This window comes from Rattus norvegicus, chromosome 5, assembly GCF_021556685.1.
Source record: "Rattus norvegicus strain SHRSP/BbbUtx chromosome 5, alternate assembly SHRSP_T2T, whole genome shotgun sequence".
Lineage (NCBI taxonomy): Eukaryota > Metazoa > Chordata > Mammalia > Rodentia > Muridae > Rattus > Rattus norvegicus.
Window position 1 is genome coordinate 121,871,177 of NC_141538.1, and position 13,824 is coordinate 121,885,000.

At 48.2% G+C, this 13,824-nt stretch overlaps 1 protein-coding gene and 1 pseudogene across 6 annotated transcripts in view; one reads left to right on the plus strand and one right to left on the minus strand.

Annotated features, from left to right (window-relative positions):
- Positions 1-1,495: 1,495 nt before the first annotated feature.
- Positions 1,496-3,071, minus strand: LOC148005945 (uncharacterized; annotated as a pseudogene). Its single transcript, XR_015620998.1, has one exon. The product of XR_015620998.1 is annotated as an uncharacterized LOC148005945 (transcript).
- Ak4 (adenylate kinase 4) overlaps positions 2,551-13,824 on the plus strand; it is a 54,642-nt gene continuing 43,368 nt past the window's right edge. For 2 of the 5 annotated variants that reach the window (NM_017135.4, NM_001429547.1), the window contains 1 exon segment: positions 2,923-3,187. In NM_017135.4, the coding sequence (NP_058831.1) occupies positions 3,043-3,187 (145 nt within the window). In that variant the 5' untranslated portion in view covers positions 2,923-3,042. 5 annotated transcript variants of the gene reach the window in all.

Consider the following 13,824-nt stretch of genomic DNA (forward strand, 5'->3'; position numbering starts at 1 on the left):
GGTGACCACTCTATAAGCACAAATCCAAGATTTACCCTAGCACTCAGAAGCAGAGTCAGGTCGATCTCTGTGAGCTGGACACCAGCCTGGTCTGCATACTGAGTCCAGGTCATCCAGGGCTACATAGGGCTACATAGAGACCCTGTTTCAAAAACCAACAAAAAGGAAATTTCCTACTGGGTTTTACAATTTTATTTAAAGTTTTTATTTTATGTGGATGGATGTTTTGCCTGCATTTCTGTCTGTGTAGTACATGCATTCCTGGTGCCTGCAGCGGCCAGCCACCTTGGACCTTGGGTTACAGATGGTTGTGGGTGTAGGGGATGGAACCTGGCTGGGTTCTCTGAAAGAGCAGCCAGTACGTTAAACTGCTACCGAGCCATCTCTCCACCCCTTTGTATTTGTACACACACACACACACACACACACACACACACAGACCAGGCTGGCCTTGAACTCAGAGATCCACTTGGTACTTTTGTCTCTTTGCTAGGGTTAAAGTTGGGAGCCACTATGCCCAACCCTACTGGGTTCTTTAAAGAGATAAAGTTAGGTTTGTGGTTTGTTTTTTTTTTTTTTTTTGTTTGTTTGGTTTTTTTTGTTTTGTTTTGTTTTGTTTTTTTCTTTCTTTCAAAGTTGTGTCAAGGTGAACAGCTTCAGGTTGCTTCCTCAGAAAGCACTTCTGTTTGCCAACTGTCTTTTTGAGGTCCCTAGAGACAGCCAAGTTCCTCACCAACAGCACCATCGTCCCTGTGGTGAACTATTAGAGCCTCCCTGCTGAATGGAGGACCCAGGGAAGGTGGCTCCCTTTGCATTTTGCAATAGGGTTTCTCTTGGAATCTGAAACTCATCAATTTGCTTGGACTAGTTAGCCAGTAAGCCTCAAGGATCCTGCTGTCTCCTCTTCCCAGCACTGTGTCCAACAGTTAATACACAGGTGCTGGGGCTGAATCCAAGTCCTCATGCCTTGGTGGCCCTCACTCGGCAAGATGTTTTAAACAAGCTCTCCAGGTGGTTCTGAGGTAGGCTCTTGTCTAACGATCAATCACTGTAAAGAACGATCAGCTGTTTTATTACAGAGCCTATGGCAGGAACACAAGAGATTGAAGCCCCCTCACACTAGAAGCCTTTCTCCTTGTTCTTCATCGAAAGGCTCATTGAAGGAGTGCACAGTAAAGTCTATAGCACACTGGGATATTTTAGGAAATGAGTTTACGGAACAAACGTTGGCACAGGGTTGGTGGCCTGAGTGTGTTGTCTTGCCAAGACTGTGTGTGGAATGGCAACCAGGGAAGCTGGGTTGGCAAGATACCATATCATGCTCTGTTCTCCACCACACGTGACAGCCAGGGATCTAGGAGGCTCTTTTCCACAGTGTCCCTACTGTGCTGTTTCTCACCCTCTCTCAGTTATGCTCAGAACTCCGCAAAGGATTCCAGCAAGGCAGGCAACCTTCCACCTCAGGAAGGAGGTGGGACACACCAAGGTGGGCAAGTAACAGAAATAGGTTTTTACTTTAGCCGTATTCCTCGTAACTGCAGAGAAAAGAGAAGGGTGCAGAAGACAGACTTACAGGTGATCATCCTAGTACTTGGATGGGACACTGAGGGCTTTCATGTAACTTGGAAACACAACTGGGAGAGTAGGCAGCAGGATTATAGTGACTGGTTACTATAATCCTGGTACTCAGAAGGCTGTGGCAAGAGCATCATCATGAGTTCAAGACCAGGCGAGGCTGTGAAGAGAAGCCCTGTCTCAAACCAAAACAAAGGCTGAAGCATGCGGGAGTCTAGGTTGGTATTTGTGAGGGGTAAGGAAAAGAAAGCCTCCATTTGAGTTGGTGAGTGGGGAGTTGGGAGTAACACATCTTAGGCACAGAAGCCCTGGAATCATCTGTCTGGTCGGAGTACAGCAAAAAGTCATCTTTCTCTTCCTCCTTTCCAGGGCGCTGGTTTTGGAGCCAGTCAAGGTTTCAGAATTTTGGCAGGGGCTCCATCATTTTTTGTTGTTGTATATCAAGCAAACAGAAAAGTGTTGGACACACAATAGGTTTTGTTTTGTTTTTGGAGACTGGGTCTCAATAAATAAGTAGTTCAGGTCCGCCCACAACTTTCTACTCTTGCCAGGGCTTGCTATGAATACTGGCGTAAGCTACTCTGGTTCAAGGGCTAGTCTCAGGCGATTTGATTCTCTCACAGGGATTAAAACAAGAAAAGATGTCCACTCTACATTGCTAAACATATGAACCAATAGTGAATATTCCAAGCCTTTCTCCAACGGTACCTGTAAAGGTTGCATAATAAAATCATACAGCCTAGAATTGGACACAGGGTAGGCGCTCAACAAGTTGTGTTTTTCCTTCTCCTTGACAATAGACCGGGTCCCCAGGCGGTTCCTTTCCCTCAGGGCGGCTCCATCTCCGTTCGCCCCCGCAGCTTCAGCCTGGCCCCGGACACGCCGGGAGGGGAGAGGAGGGGGCGCGGCGGCGGTAGAGAGGAGCCCGCTCCCGGCTTACGTAAGAAGCAGCGAGTCCCGCGCGGCCAGCCGGGCAGAGGCGGCGCCGCCCAGCGGGATCCGGGCTAAGTCTGGTCTCTCCTTTCCGCCGAGGTGTGTGTCTCTCCAGCTGCTTGGGGCGGAGGTGGGCCCCTCCAGTTGTGGGCAGCGGCCACTCTGGGGATGAGACAGTCACCGAGAAGCGGCCGGCGAGCTGCTCCCGCTCTGCCCACGTGTGGGGACCGGCACCGGCTTCCCGGAGTCGCACGCCTGGACTGGGCTGCAGGGAAGGACCCGGGTGGGTCTGACTGACCTCTGACCCCAAAGGGCCGAGCCTGCAGGTCGGGGAGTGAGGGTGAGGCTTGCGACGGTTCACCCGCGCAGCCCGGGCCGGAGGAGGTGGCGGAGGGCGGGGCCGAGGGGCGGGGCAGTCTTAAAAGCCCCCCCTTCCTTATAGGGGTGGCAGGCGAGTCCCGGCGTGCGGAAGGTGCTGAGGCAGGGGCTGCCGTGCAAAGTGCGCGGGCTGCTGTCCTGGCCACCGCGAAAGCCATGGCTTCCAAACTCCTGCGCGCAGTCATCCTGGGGCCGCCTGGCTCTGGCAAGGGCACGGTATGCGAAAGGATCGCCCAGAACTTTGGCCTCCAGCATCTCTCCAGCGGCCACTTGTTGCGGGAGAACCTAAAGACCAACACGGGTGAGGAGCCAAGGCGGGGGAGAAAGGGTAGTCGACCATCCTGGTGGGGTGGTCGGGCTGGGAGCGGGGCGGTCGCGGGCTCGGGTCCCCTTGGCGCCGGCGCCCTGCCCCCGCCCGCGTATGCCAGTGCGGGCTCGTACGTGCCGCGGCGCATGCAGCCGGCCGCCCGCCCGCCCGCGCGGCTTAACCGCGCCCGGAGGAGGCCGAGGCTGCTCGGCACCGCCTTCGATTGCAGTGGGCGCTCGCCAGTGCGGAGGACCCTGCACGACAGGCCGAGGGAAACGCGAGCCGCTCGGCGGGGACCCTAACTGGCCTCTCATGCGGTCTCCGGTAAGCAGAGCCCCTGGGTACCGTGCTGTGGTCCCGCTCAGCCGCAGGTCGTCTTCCCCGGCGAGAAGCGGAGCACCGCCCGCCGCCCACCTGTGGGAGTCGCGGCCGCCGGCGCGCAGGGACTCTGCGGCGCGCTCCCCCACGCCCCTCGCGCGCGCTCCAGCCTGGAGCTAAGTGCTGCGTGGCGGTGAAAGGCCTGTGGTCGCTGCAGGCGGCCGCGACAAACTGTCCCCTGTCCCCGCTAACTCCCCTCTTCCTCAAGCCCAGCTTGGCCGCCTGGAGACTTGTTTTAAAAGATTGCATTTTGAGTTCAGCTTTACTGCAAGTGGCACCCCGCTCGGTGGATGCGGTGAAGTTGGGGGTCTAGATCGTCCCATCTCCTAGTCTTGCAGTGCCTCCCTACTCTCCTTTCCTGGGCTCTTAGTTCTAGAGAAGGCTACTGTAGGGTGCAGACCCTCCTGGGATGCAGATGAGTGTAATTAGCATAACCCCCTTTGAAATGAGTTGCCCATGAAGTCCTTCCCTATTTCTGTTCTCATTTGTGTGCAAGGTGGTTATGGCTTGTTATGGGCTAGCTAATTGTTAATAGATCTTCATTTCAGAAACACCTAAGATCATGAACAGGTGGGTGGAGGACAGTGTTGGAAAGAACGCAGATTAAAAGCAACCACTTGAAGCATCTGAAAGGCTGCTTATTCTGAAGCAGGTTGTAAACGCCAGCTTTGATTGGATAATCCAGGGTACTTTCCCTCATACCTGTGTCTGAGATGGAAGCATTTACATGTAGCAGGTCTTCTAATAGTCTAGGCAGGTACCACACCACTGAACGACATCCAAAACTGCTTTTAAATTAAAATTTAATATCTTATTTATGTGTTATTTGAATGTGGTCCTAGCATTGTGTGTGCGGACCAGAGGCCCTGGGGCTTCCTGTCAAGTGCATTTATACTTTGAGTCACCTCACTGGCCCTTAGATTTGAGAAGTAGCTTATTAAGTTAGTAGTCATTCTTCTGTCTCAGTAACTGGGATTGTCGGTATACTGCACTCCTTTTTCTTTGCTGGGGATGGACCTTCATGCCTATGTGAATGCTAGAGAAGTACTGTCGTCCAGGCAGTCCCCCTCTAATGCACTTTCCGAATTTGGAATACAGTTTGGGAGGGGAGCAATACAGATGGAGGGGTTGTGCATAGGGTTGGGCTTCTCCCAGTAAGGCTCTAGGGAAAGCCAGATGAGTCAAGATAGCTTAGTATCCATTGCATGTCATAACGTCCTCCGCAGCTCCCTTCTGGAAAGAAGAGTTTTCACATAGAACAATCTGTGGCTAGACTATAGGCATTTTTTCTTTCTTTCTTTTTAATTGGGGAGTCTAGGTAGCTGCCTTTATTGGGTAGGCTGTCTGACCTCACTCAATGGCTGTGCACTTGATTTTGAAGCCACCATATACTTACATATAGTTGGTGGCCATGGTGCTGAGGCAGTTGGGGGTCTGGTAGCATAACGGTCAGGTGAATCTATTGAGGAGCTTCGTACCTCCATGATGCTTCTCTCAGGTTGGAGAAGGAAGCTGTCTCCCAGGCTCTCCTGCCCTTGCTGTGGAACATGAGGGCAAAGACTTCTTTATCACTGTACGAGTAGACCTGGATGCGGGAACTAGCTATGTAGGTCAGGCTGTCCTCAGACTCAGAGATCCATCTGCCTCTCCCTCCTGATTGCTGAGTTTAAAGGCCTGTGCCTCCCTCCACACATGGCTCTAAGATAAGAGATAGCTTATTTCTCTACTTAGGCATTTAGAAAGCTTTTTATTTTTACTTGGCTGTCTTTTGTTCTCCCCTTTAAAAAAAAAAGGCCAATTTATTATTTTACAAGTATGGATATTACATCTATATAAGAGCCACGTTTATGTCTAAAGAGGGCATCAGATCTACAGATGGTTGACATATGGTGGGTCCTGGGAGCCTGATCCAGGTCCTTTTGAGCACCCAGTGCTCCTGATGCTGAGCCCCCTCTCCAGCTCCCGTCATTACTTTAATTTTTCTTTCTCTTTTTTCCCGTTTGGTTTTTCAAGACAGGATTTCTCTGTAGTCCTGGCTGTCCTGAAACTCACTTTGTAGACCAGGCCAGCCTCAAACTCAGATTCTCCTGCTTCTGCCTCCCAAGTGTTGGGATTAAAGTCACATGTCACCATCACCCGAAATGTTTCTGTTGCCTTCGTTCCCCTACCCCTTTCTCTCATAGTAAGAGCGACTTTTAAATGCTTTTTGAAATCACCTTTTCTTTTTTGTTTCCCCACCATGAACTAATTAAAAGTCTTGGCCAGGGGAAAAATAGAAGTGAAAGACTGCAGTTTATTTTGAAATTGGCTTGTTCCAAGTTGACTTGGGCGTGATGTCACTGAATGTCGACAGAGGTCTAAGCGAGGGGCTTAGGGTGATGATGAAACACAGCAAACCCAGGAAGTCGAATCTTGTTGACAATTTAAATTGGGAAGTAGCTCAGCCATCTGCTGCAGCCTGGATTTGGGCAGGCTCTTGACTACATGGCTTGCCTCCTGCATGCCACAGTCTGGCAAAAATCGGCCCTGCAGGATCCATCTTCTTCCTCTGCACTTACGATGCTGATTGTATCAGCTGTTCGTTGACTATAGTGAAAGGGAGACTGATGGCTGTTTGTCTGCTGTGTCTGTATGCCTGATGCTGGGGGTGACTCGGGGAGGAGGTAGTGATGAAAATAATGTACCTCTATCCTCTATCTAGTTTTTTTCTTTTCTTTCTTTCTTTTTTTTTTTTTTTTTTTTGAGATGAGTCTGTGTGTGAACTCTGTTGGCCTGTGCCTTTCCTAGGTGCTAGCATTATAGGCATGTGCCAGGAGGAGCTACTTAGTGAATGTTGTGCCTCTTTTTTTCTTTTTTCTCTTTTATTTTTTTCGGAGATGGGGACCGAACCCAGGGCCTTGCGCTTCCTAGGTAAGCACTCTACCACTGAGCTAAATCCCCAGCCCCCTTATTGCACCTTCTTATAGCACGTTCTACCTCTGACACTGGGGTCTGCCAAACTTGATACACCACAGAGGGTTCATGTTCGCAATACCAAAGGGACAAGTCCAGCCGGAAGTTGAGTGTTGTACCAGAAGTTACATAGCCTGCTTCAGTTAGAGTAGTGCACACAAGGGACTTGAGATTGGCTTCCTGATAGTTGTTTTTCCCTTGGCCTTTCCTAGATTGCCTGGGGCTGTACAGGCTGAGGCTTATCACATACCTTATCTGAGGGCCCGCCCCCAGGTCTATCGCTTGCATTTTCTCAGCACACACTATGAAGAAATTGGAAGACTTGCCTTAAATTTCAAGGAGCCGAGCTGTGCATTCTCTCACGGGGAATATTATGCTGCCTTTACCCCCACTCACGAGTGTATGTGTGTGTGTATGTGTGTGTGTGTGTGTGTGTGTGTGTGTGTGTGTGTGTAAAGCACTTTTGTATAGATAGACACACAAAGCTGGTATGGGGCTGGAGAGATGGCTCAGAGTCCTGAGCACTGGCTGTTCTTCCAGAGGACCCAGGTTCAATTTCCGACACCCCCATGGTAGATCACAACCGTCTGCAACTCCAGTTCTAGGAGATTTAACATCCTCACATAGACAAACATGCAAGTAAAGCTCCAGTGCTCATTAAGTAAAAAATAGTTTAGAATGGATCCCATCAAAAATTCCAGTTTGGGGTGGGAATGTAGCTCAGTTGGTAGGGTGCTTGCCTGGCAGTGACAGAGTACTGGTGGGTTAGAGTCCTAGCACCACATGGGTGAGTGGCCGGTGACGCATGCCTGTAATGTTAGAACAAGGAAGGTCGGAGTCTGTAGACAGATTAACAGGGCTACTAAGAAAGAACGTGTTCCAGAAGGAACGGCTCCAAAGCCCCCAAGAACTCTGTTATTTTGTGATAGGTGTTTTTGCTAAATTTTGTCTGAAGGATATGAGGATCCTGTTTTAAGAGTCAGGCAGGCCGTGGTATTAGAAAAACAGGCACCTTTTCATACTGGAGTCTAGTGTCTCAAGGGTGGGAGAATTGGAGAAGTTCCATTTGGAAGCAGGCATCTTGGACTTGACTAAAGAAAGATGTTCAAGAAGGAACCTGTTTCTGCTCTTAATTAATATTAACTGTAGCTCTTGCCAGGGTGTTGCAGATGGACTAGCATTTTAAATGAGGCCCTGAGCCGATCCTCTCTGAAAGGATGACCTCGTTCAAAGGGCTCAGGCTTTTGGGTACTCATTAAGTATAAATGCACACCTTATGTAAGAGTGAATTTTTCCGAGAATTGGGGATAGAGGGGTTTGGAGACCTTAGTCGGAGTTTATTATTACATCTAAAGCAACTTTAAATGGTTAACTTCTCTGGTTTATCCAGGGTCTTGGCTCATTCCAGTTTCCCCCTTGTTTGATGAGACTCAGGATGAGGCCGAAGTCGATGAAGGGCGGGTTTTAAGAGTCTCTTTGGCGATGGAACGAGTTCAGTTGGTAGCCTGCCTAGCATGCAGAAAGCCCATGGCTTGATCCCTTGCTCTGTGTATACAGACATTTGGGTCTAGCCTTGGTTTTGGGGAATCTGAAAAAATGGTTTTTGTCAGGGACTCGATCCTCTGAGCCATCTCTCAAACCCCAGATCCCACTGATCTTGAACATCTGATCTTGCTGCAGCCTCCTGGGTGCTGCCACTGTAGGCAGGGCCACCCCTCTGTTCTGTATGTTGCTTGGGGTTAGAGCCAGAGTTAGCTCTGCATGCAAGGCAAGCCGTGGGCCAGCTGAGGTATATTTAAATTGTTTCCATAAGTTCTTATCATAAGCAGATAACTCAGTAAGACCAATATTGACGGTGTCACCTAATTTGCAGACATTCTCTGAATACCACTGGCTTGTCTACTAATGTATTTTCTGTTCTAAGATCCAATTCAATAGTGCACATTTCATTGAGTCATTAAGTCTTCTTCGTCATCTGTAATCTCAGTTTAATTTCCCCTTTTCTTTTATGAGTTAGAGTTTTGTTTTTTGTTTTTGTTTTTAATTATTTTACAACTTGTTTTTTTTTTTGAGACAGGGTCTTTTATAGCTAATTCTAGCTTTGAACTGTGGATTCTTCTGCCTCAGCCTCTAGAATGCTCAGATTATAGGTGTGTGCCATGATGCCTGGCTTCCAGACCTGGCTTCAGTTTCTAACATTTGGCTTTGTGGAAGAACTCAAGATTGACTCTGGCTCCTTGAGTTTGGGCTGCAGTGTTTGGAGGCGGACATCACACAGATAAGTAGTTGAAGGAGGATCACATGGAGACATCTCCTGGATGCTCAGCTATCCTCAGGCTTCGCTCGGGAGGCCCAGGGATATAACTAGTCTTCTGTTGCTGGGAATTGGGGTTCGAGTCTTCTGGAAGGCAAGCAGGCAGTAGTGAGTGCGTCTTGCAGTAAGTGTTCTGACATGGGCAGTGTGGCAAGCAGTGAAATAAGATGGGGATCAAACTCGGGTCGTCAGACTTGTGTGGCAAGTACTTACCCACTGAACTATCTTCTAGCCCTTGTTGGGGAGCACTTTAGAGGAAGTGTACCCTAGTTAGGGTCACTGTTGGCTGTGCTAAAACACCTTGACCAAAGCAACTTGGGGAGGAAATGGTTCATTTGGCTTACACTTCCATGGCACTTTTCATCATCAGAGGAGATCTGGACAGGAGCTCCAGCAGGGCAGGAGCCTGGTGGGGGAGCTGATGTAGAGGCAAGGCGTGCTGCTTACCGTCTTGAGAAAGCCTGCGTTTTATAGAACCCAGGACCATCATCCCAGGGGTGGTCCTACCCACAATGGGCTGCACTCTTCCATATCAATCACTAAGTAAGAAAATGCCCCACTGGCCTGTCTACAGCTAGATCTTCTGAGGCATTTTCTCAACTGGGGCTTCCCCTTCTCCAGTGACTCTAGCTTGTGTCAAGGTGACATAGAACTAGCCAGCCCAAGGTGTTTCTTGAACTGAATTTGACAGATGACATCAGTTGTCAGGTGAGGAGATGGGCTTAATTGTTATAACCTATAACATTCCGGGGGACCCACTCTAGAGCTGTTGTCCACTAGGGTTCATGGACACATCTTATAGATCATTGCTTTATTTTATCATCTTTATCAATACCTGTACTGTTAGAGCCAAGGGTTATTTTATCATACCGTGGTGTTCTGCACACGCCAAGCCGGAGCATTACAGCTGAGCTACACCCAAGTCTAAGGCAGGTTGCTGTGTTTGCTCCACACACCTTGCCTTCAGCTCCCATTTTTTTTTTTCTTTTTTCCAGAGCTGAGGACCAAAGCCTAAATCTTGGTTTGTACTCCATTCTTTGTTTTTAAGATGCACATAAAAGTAGTGGCTGGAAAAGGACTCTGCAGTCAAGAGCACAAAATACTTTCGTAGACGACACAAGTTCGAGTCCCTAGCACAGGTGGACAGTTCACAACTGCTTTTAATTTAGCTCTGGAGGATCTGAAACCTGCCATGGCGGGGGTGTCCTTTTTACACACACACACACACACACACACACACACACACACACACACACACACACAGTCTTTTAAATTAGTACAGTATAGGGTATTCTTTTTTTCATTTCTTTTTTCTTTTTCTTCTTGAGACAGGGGCTGTCTTGAAACTAGTCTGTAGACCAATCTGGTCCCAAACTCAGATTTGCCTGCCTCTGTCTCCATAGAGCCGGGAATAAAGGTGTGAATCACCACAGACTAGCAATACAGTGTAGTTTATGAAACTTTGAACTTTCTAGAGTTCAAATAATGGGAAACAATCATGGAATTGTGGTTCAAATGGTTAGAAATAGACAGTTTATGAAGGTATATTTGCCACCTGTTTGCCAAACAAGTTATTAGACACTGTTATTTTATCCTATATTGCTTCGTGTGTGGTTTGTAGACCTGGGAGTGTTATTTTCCTTATGGAGTTTTTTTTAGCTCTCCCCATGGGCCAGACATTCAAACATGGGCTTCCTTTGAGCAAGTTGACTTTTAAGGAACATAAGTAGGTGATAGGCAGGTTTTAGGGTTACTCTCTGTACACCGCCGCCCCCCCCCCCCCGCCCCGGCCAGTTCTGTTTGGCCTTTCAGACACAGTGCAAAAGGTCTCATTTGTACAGCCCCAAGAGGTCCATTTTGGATGGTTGATGTTACATTTTAACAGCCTCACCTCTAAACTTTTGTACTACAGAGACAGCCTGGCAGTAAGCATCTGCTTAGTAGCATCAGTCCTGATCATCAGATTCCCAAGAAGCTAGCTAGCTAGATTAATTATTTTCTACACTTAGTACTTTAATAGACATATAATCTTTTTCATTTGCACCATTGACCAGGGACCCTGCCCAGTGGTTCGTAATTCTTGGTACTTGGTCCTAAGGTTGCAGTGAGTATAACATCTTCCAAGGCCTGGGCTGGCTCTTTTGCTCCTGTTCTAATTTATGTGCCTATGTACAAAGTAGCAGTTCTTGTTGTATAATTCTAAAATAAGCAAATGGTCCCAGAGGTTGAGCCACTTGCCCTAGGCCAGCTAGATAGAGAAACTTATTCAAACCTGGGGCTTGTCTTCAGCTTGAATCCCTCTTTATTTCCTGCTACCTTCCTGACCCTGGAACATCTAGTAGAGTGCGTATCCCTCACGTTTGTGATTGGTTGGCCTCCACTGACTGCTCTTTTGTTTTTGTTGAGACTGAGTCTTGCCACATACCCTTCATCGGCTTGAACCTGTAGCCCAGGTTGTCTTGGGCATTAGATTCTTCTACTACACACCTGGCTAGAAATGCCGTTTTGATACAGTATCTTGATCCGTTTGCCTGCTAAAGCAAACGTGTTTCACGCTAGTTTAAAGCAGCAGAAATTTTCTTCAACATTCCTTGGAGCCCGCAGACAGAAATAGGGTCTTGCTATGTAGTCCCCACTGGCCTGGCCTGTAACTCATGTGTAGCTTAGGCTGGCTGTGAACTGGATCTTCCTGTCCCAGCCTCTTAACATGCTCGAACCGCAGGTATGCTCCACCTTGCCTGGCCATTTCATAGGTATCTGAAGGCTGGCAGGTTCCAGGAACAAGGCATTGTGGGGATCTGTGATTCTGTGCTGGCTCTGAGCACTGCTCATGGAGGGCTAAATGCCGCTCAAAGCTTTTGGTTGCTGTTGGTTTTGAAATGGTGTCATGTATATTTCTGTGGGGCGGCTGTGCACTCAGAGGTCAGAGGGCAGCTTATAGGAGTCAGTTCTGCTGTGTGGTTTCAGGGATTGAGCAATGCTAGGTCATCAGACTTAGTGGCAAGTACCTTTCCCTTCTGAGCCATCGTGCTGCCTGCCTGCCTTTTTTTTTTTTTTTTTTTTTTTTTTTTTTTTTTTTTTTGACATTGTCTGACCATGGTGACCCCAGGTAAGCTTTAATCATCTATCCTCCTGCCTCAGCTTCACACAGAGTGCTGGGATTACAGGCTAGGACACCACACCCAAATTGTGTTTCTCCCACCCTTATTCTGTAGCTGAGCTGTACCCCAGCCCTCTCGCCTTTTGTGATAGGCAAGGTAACCCTCTCTAGGGAGATCATGACCTTTAGAAGCCTCGCCTTTAAAAACCGTTACTGGCAGTTATCTTAAATCTTTAGGTGTAGGGGGATACATTTGACAAGCACAGCAGTTGGTAGAAAATCATAGCAACTTCGCTCTCCAAGAAAGTGTAGAGGTGCAAAAAGTTGGGATGGCAGGGTGGGGCATACTCCAAATGCTAGCACTCTGGAGGCTGAAGCAGGAGGATTTAGAATTTCAGGCCACTTTGGGCTGTTGTCACAGGGAACGAGCTTGGTAGGCCAGAGAGTTGTAGGGTTTTTGTTTCAGAAGCTCTATTCTCAAAACATCTTTAAATACTTCTGGGAAGAATGTAGCACCACCCCCATCCCCAAAAAGGACCAAACAGATCTAAAATAGAAACCGTCTGCGGGGGTGGGGGAGAAATGAGTCTTCATTGTAACAGCATGAGGTTTGCCATATTCTGGGAGCCCAGTGCTCCTTCATTAGGCATTTGAAGCAGTTTCTGTGCTGCCGTTAGACATGGGGAGGCATGCATGCAGAACGTGTTCTCTGACCTTTCTGAACTTACGGCTCACGGTTCAAGTTGTAGGCCTCATGATGTTCCAGTGAGGCCTGGCACTCTGTGCGTGTGTGGGTGGAGTATTGAAGTCAGTGATCAGGTAGGCCGGGAACATTGCTTAGACGTAACTTTGCCCCCCGGGATGCCTTTCATTTTCTGAATCTGTTTTCAGCCTTGGCTTTGACGCTTTTGCCCTGTTCCCACCGCGGGTGGCTCTTTTCTGGGACTTCTTCATACCATCTGTATCTTTCGTTCATTTTCTTCTCTTGCTAACAGGTTCCCTTGGCTTGTTAGTAATGACTTCAGTCACAGTCTCTCACCATTTAATACTAAGTTAATTGATAGCAGTTGAGTTCAGAGGTTTTGGACATAACAGTAAAGTGTCATCTCTTATGTTTTATGTCCTGTGTTCAGTATATCAAGAGGGTAGCATACCGCAGTGATGACTGGTCACTGGGAGACCACTACACCCAAGATGGGCAAGCATTGTACCACAGAGCTACAGCGAGGTCAGATTGAAGTCAGGTCTTTCTGAAATGTTTGAACTAAGCTTCAAGTGGAGTGGGGGGGGGGATCTGGTGTTCAAACATTTGGCAGGTAAAGTGAACTTAAAGTGGAAAAGGGGAGAGGATCCTGGTCCACTGTGTTCATGAGATGGATGGAGTACAGTAAGCTCAAGGTTCCTTGAGTGGTCAGATTCTCATTATAAGAAAATTCACTTCTGTTGCTGTTGTTAATATATAAACCAGCCTAACTGAGATTAAAATTTGCTCACAGTAAGATTGTCCCTTTAAAAAATGTTCACATTAAGGATCAGGGAGACAGCTTAGTGGGTAAAAGTGCTTGCCATGCCAACTTGGTGATGACTTGAGTTCAGTTCCTGGAACGCAGGACCCCAAGGAAGAGGCTGGCTGTGGCGGCTGGCATGTATCTTTAATCCAGCACTCCTACAGGCAAACTCTCCTGACAGCTCGTGGGTCTGTTTGTAGCACATGCACAAGAAGCAATAGAGACCCTACCTCAAAACAAGATGACAGCAGAGACTCAACTTCTGACGTCCACATACTTCCCAGTGTACAAAAATACTGTACAAATCAAGCTAAGTGTGGTGGCATAGGCTACAATTCCTAACTTAGGCAGAGGCAGAGGCAGAGGCAGAGGCAGAGGC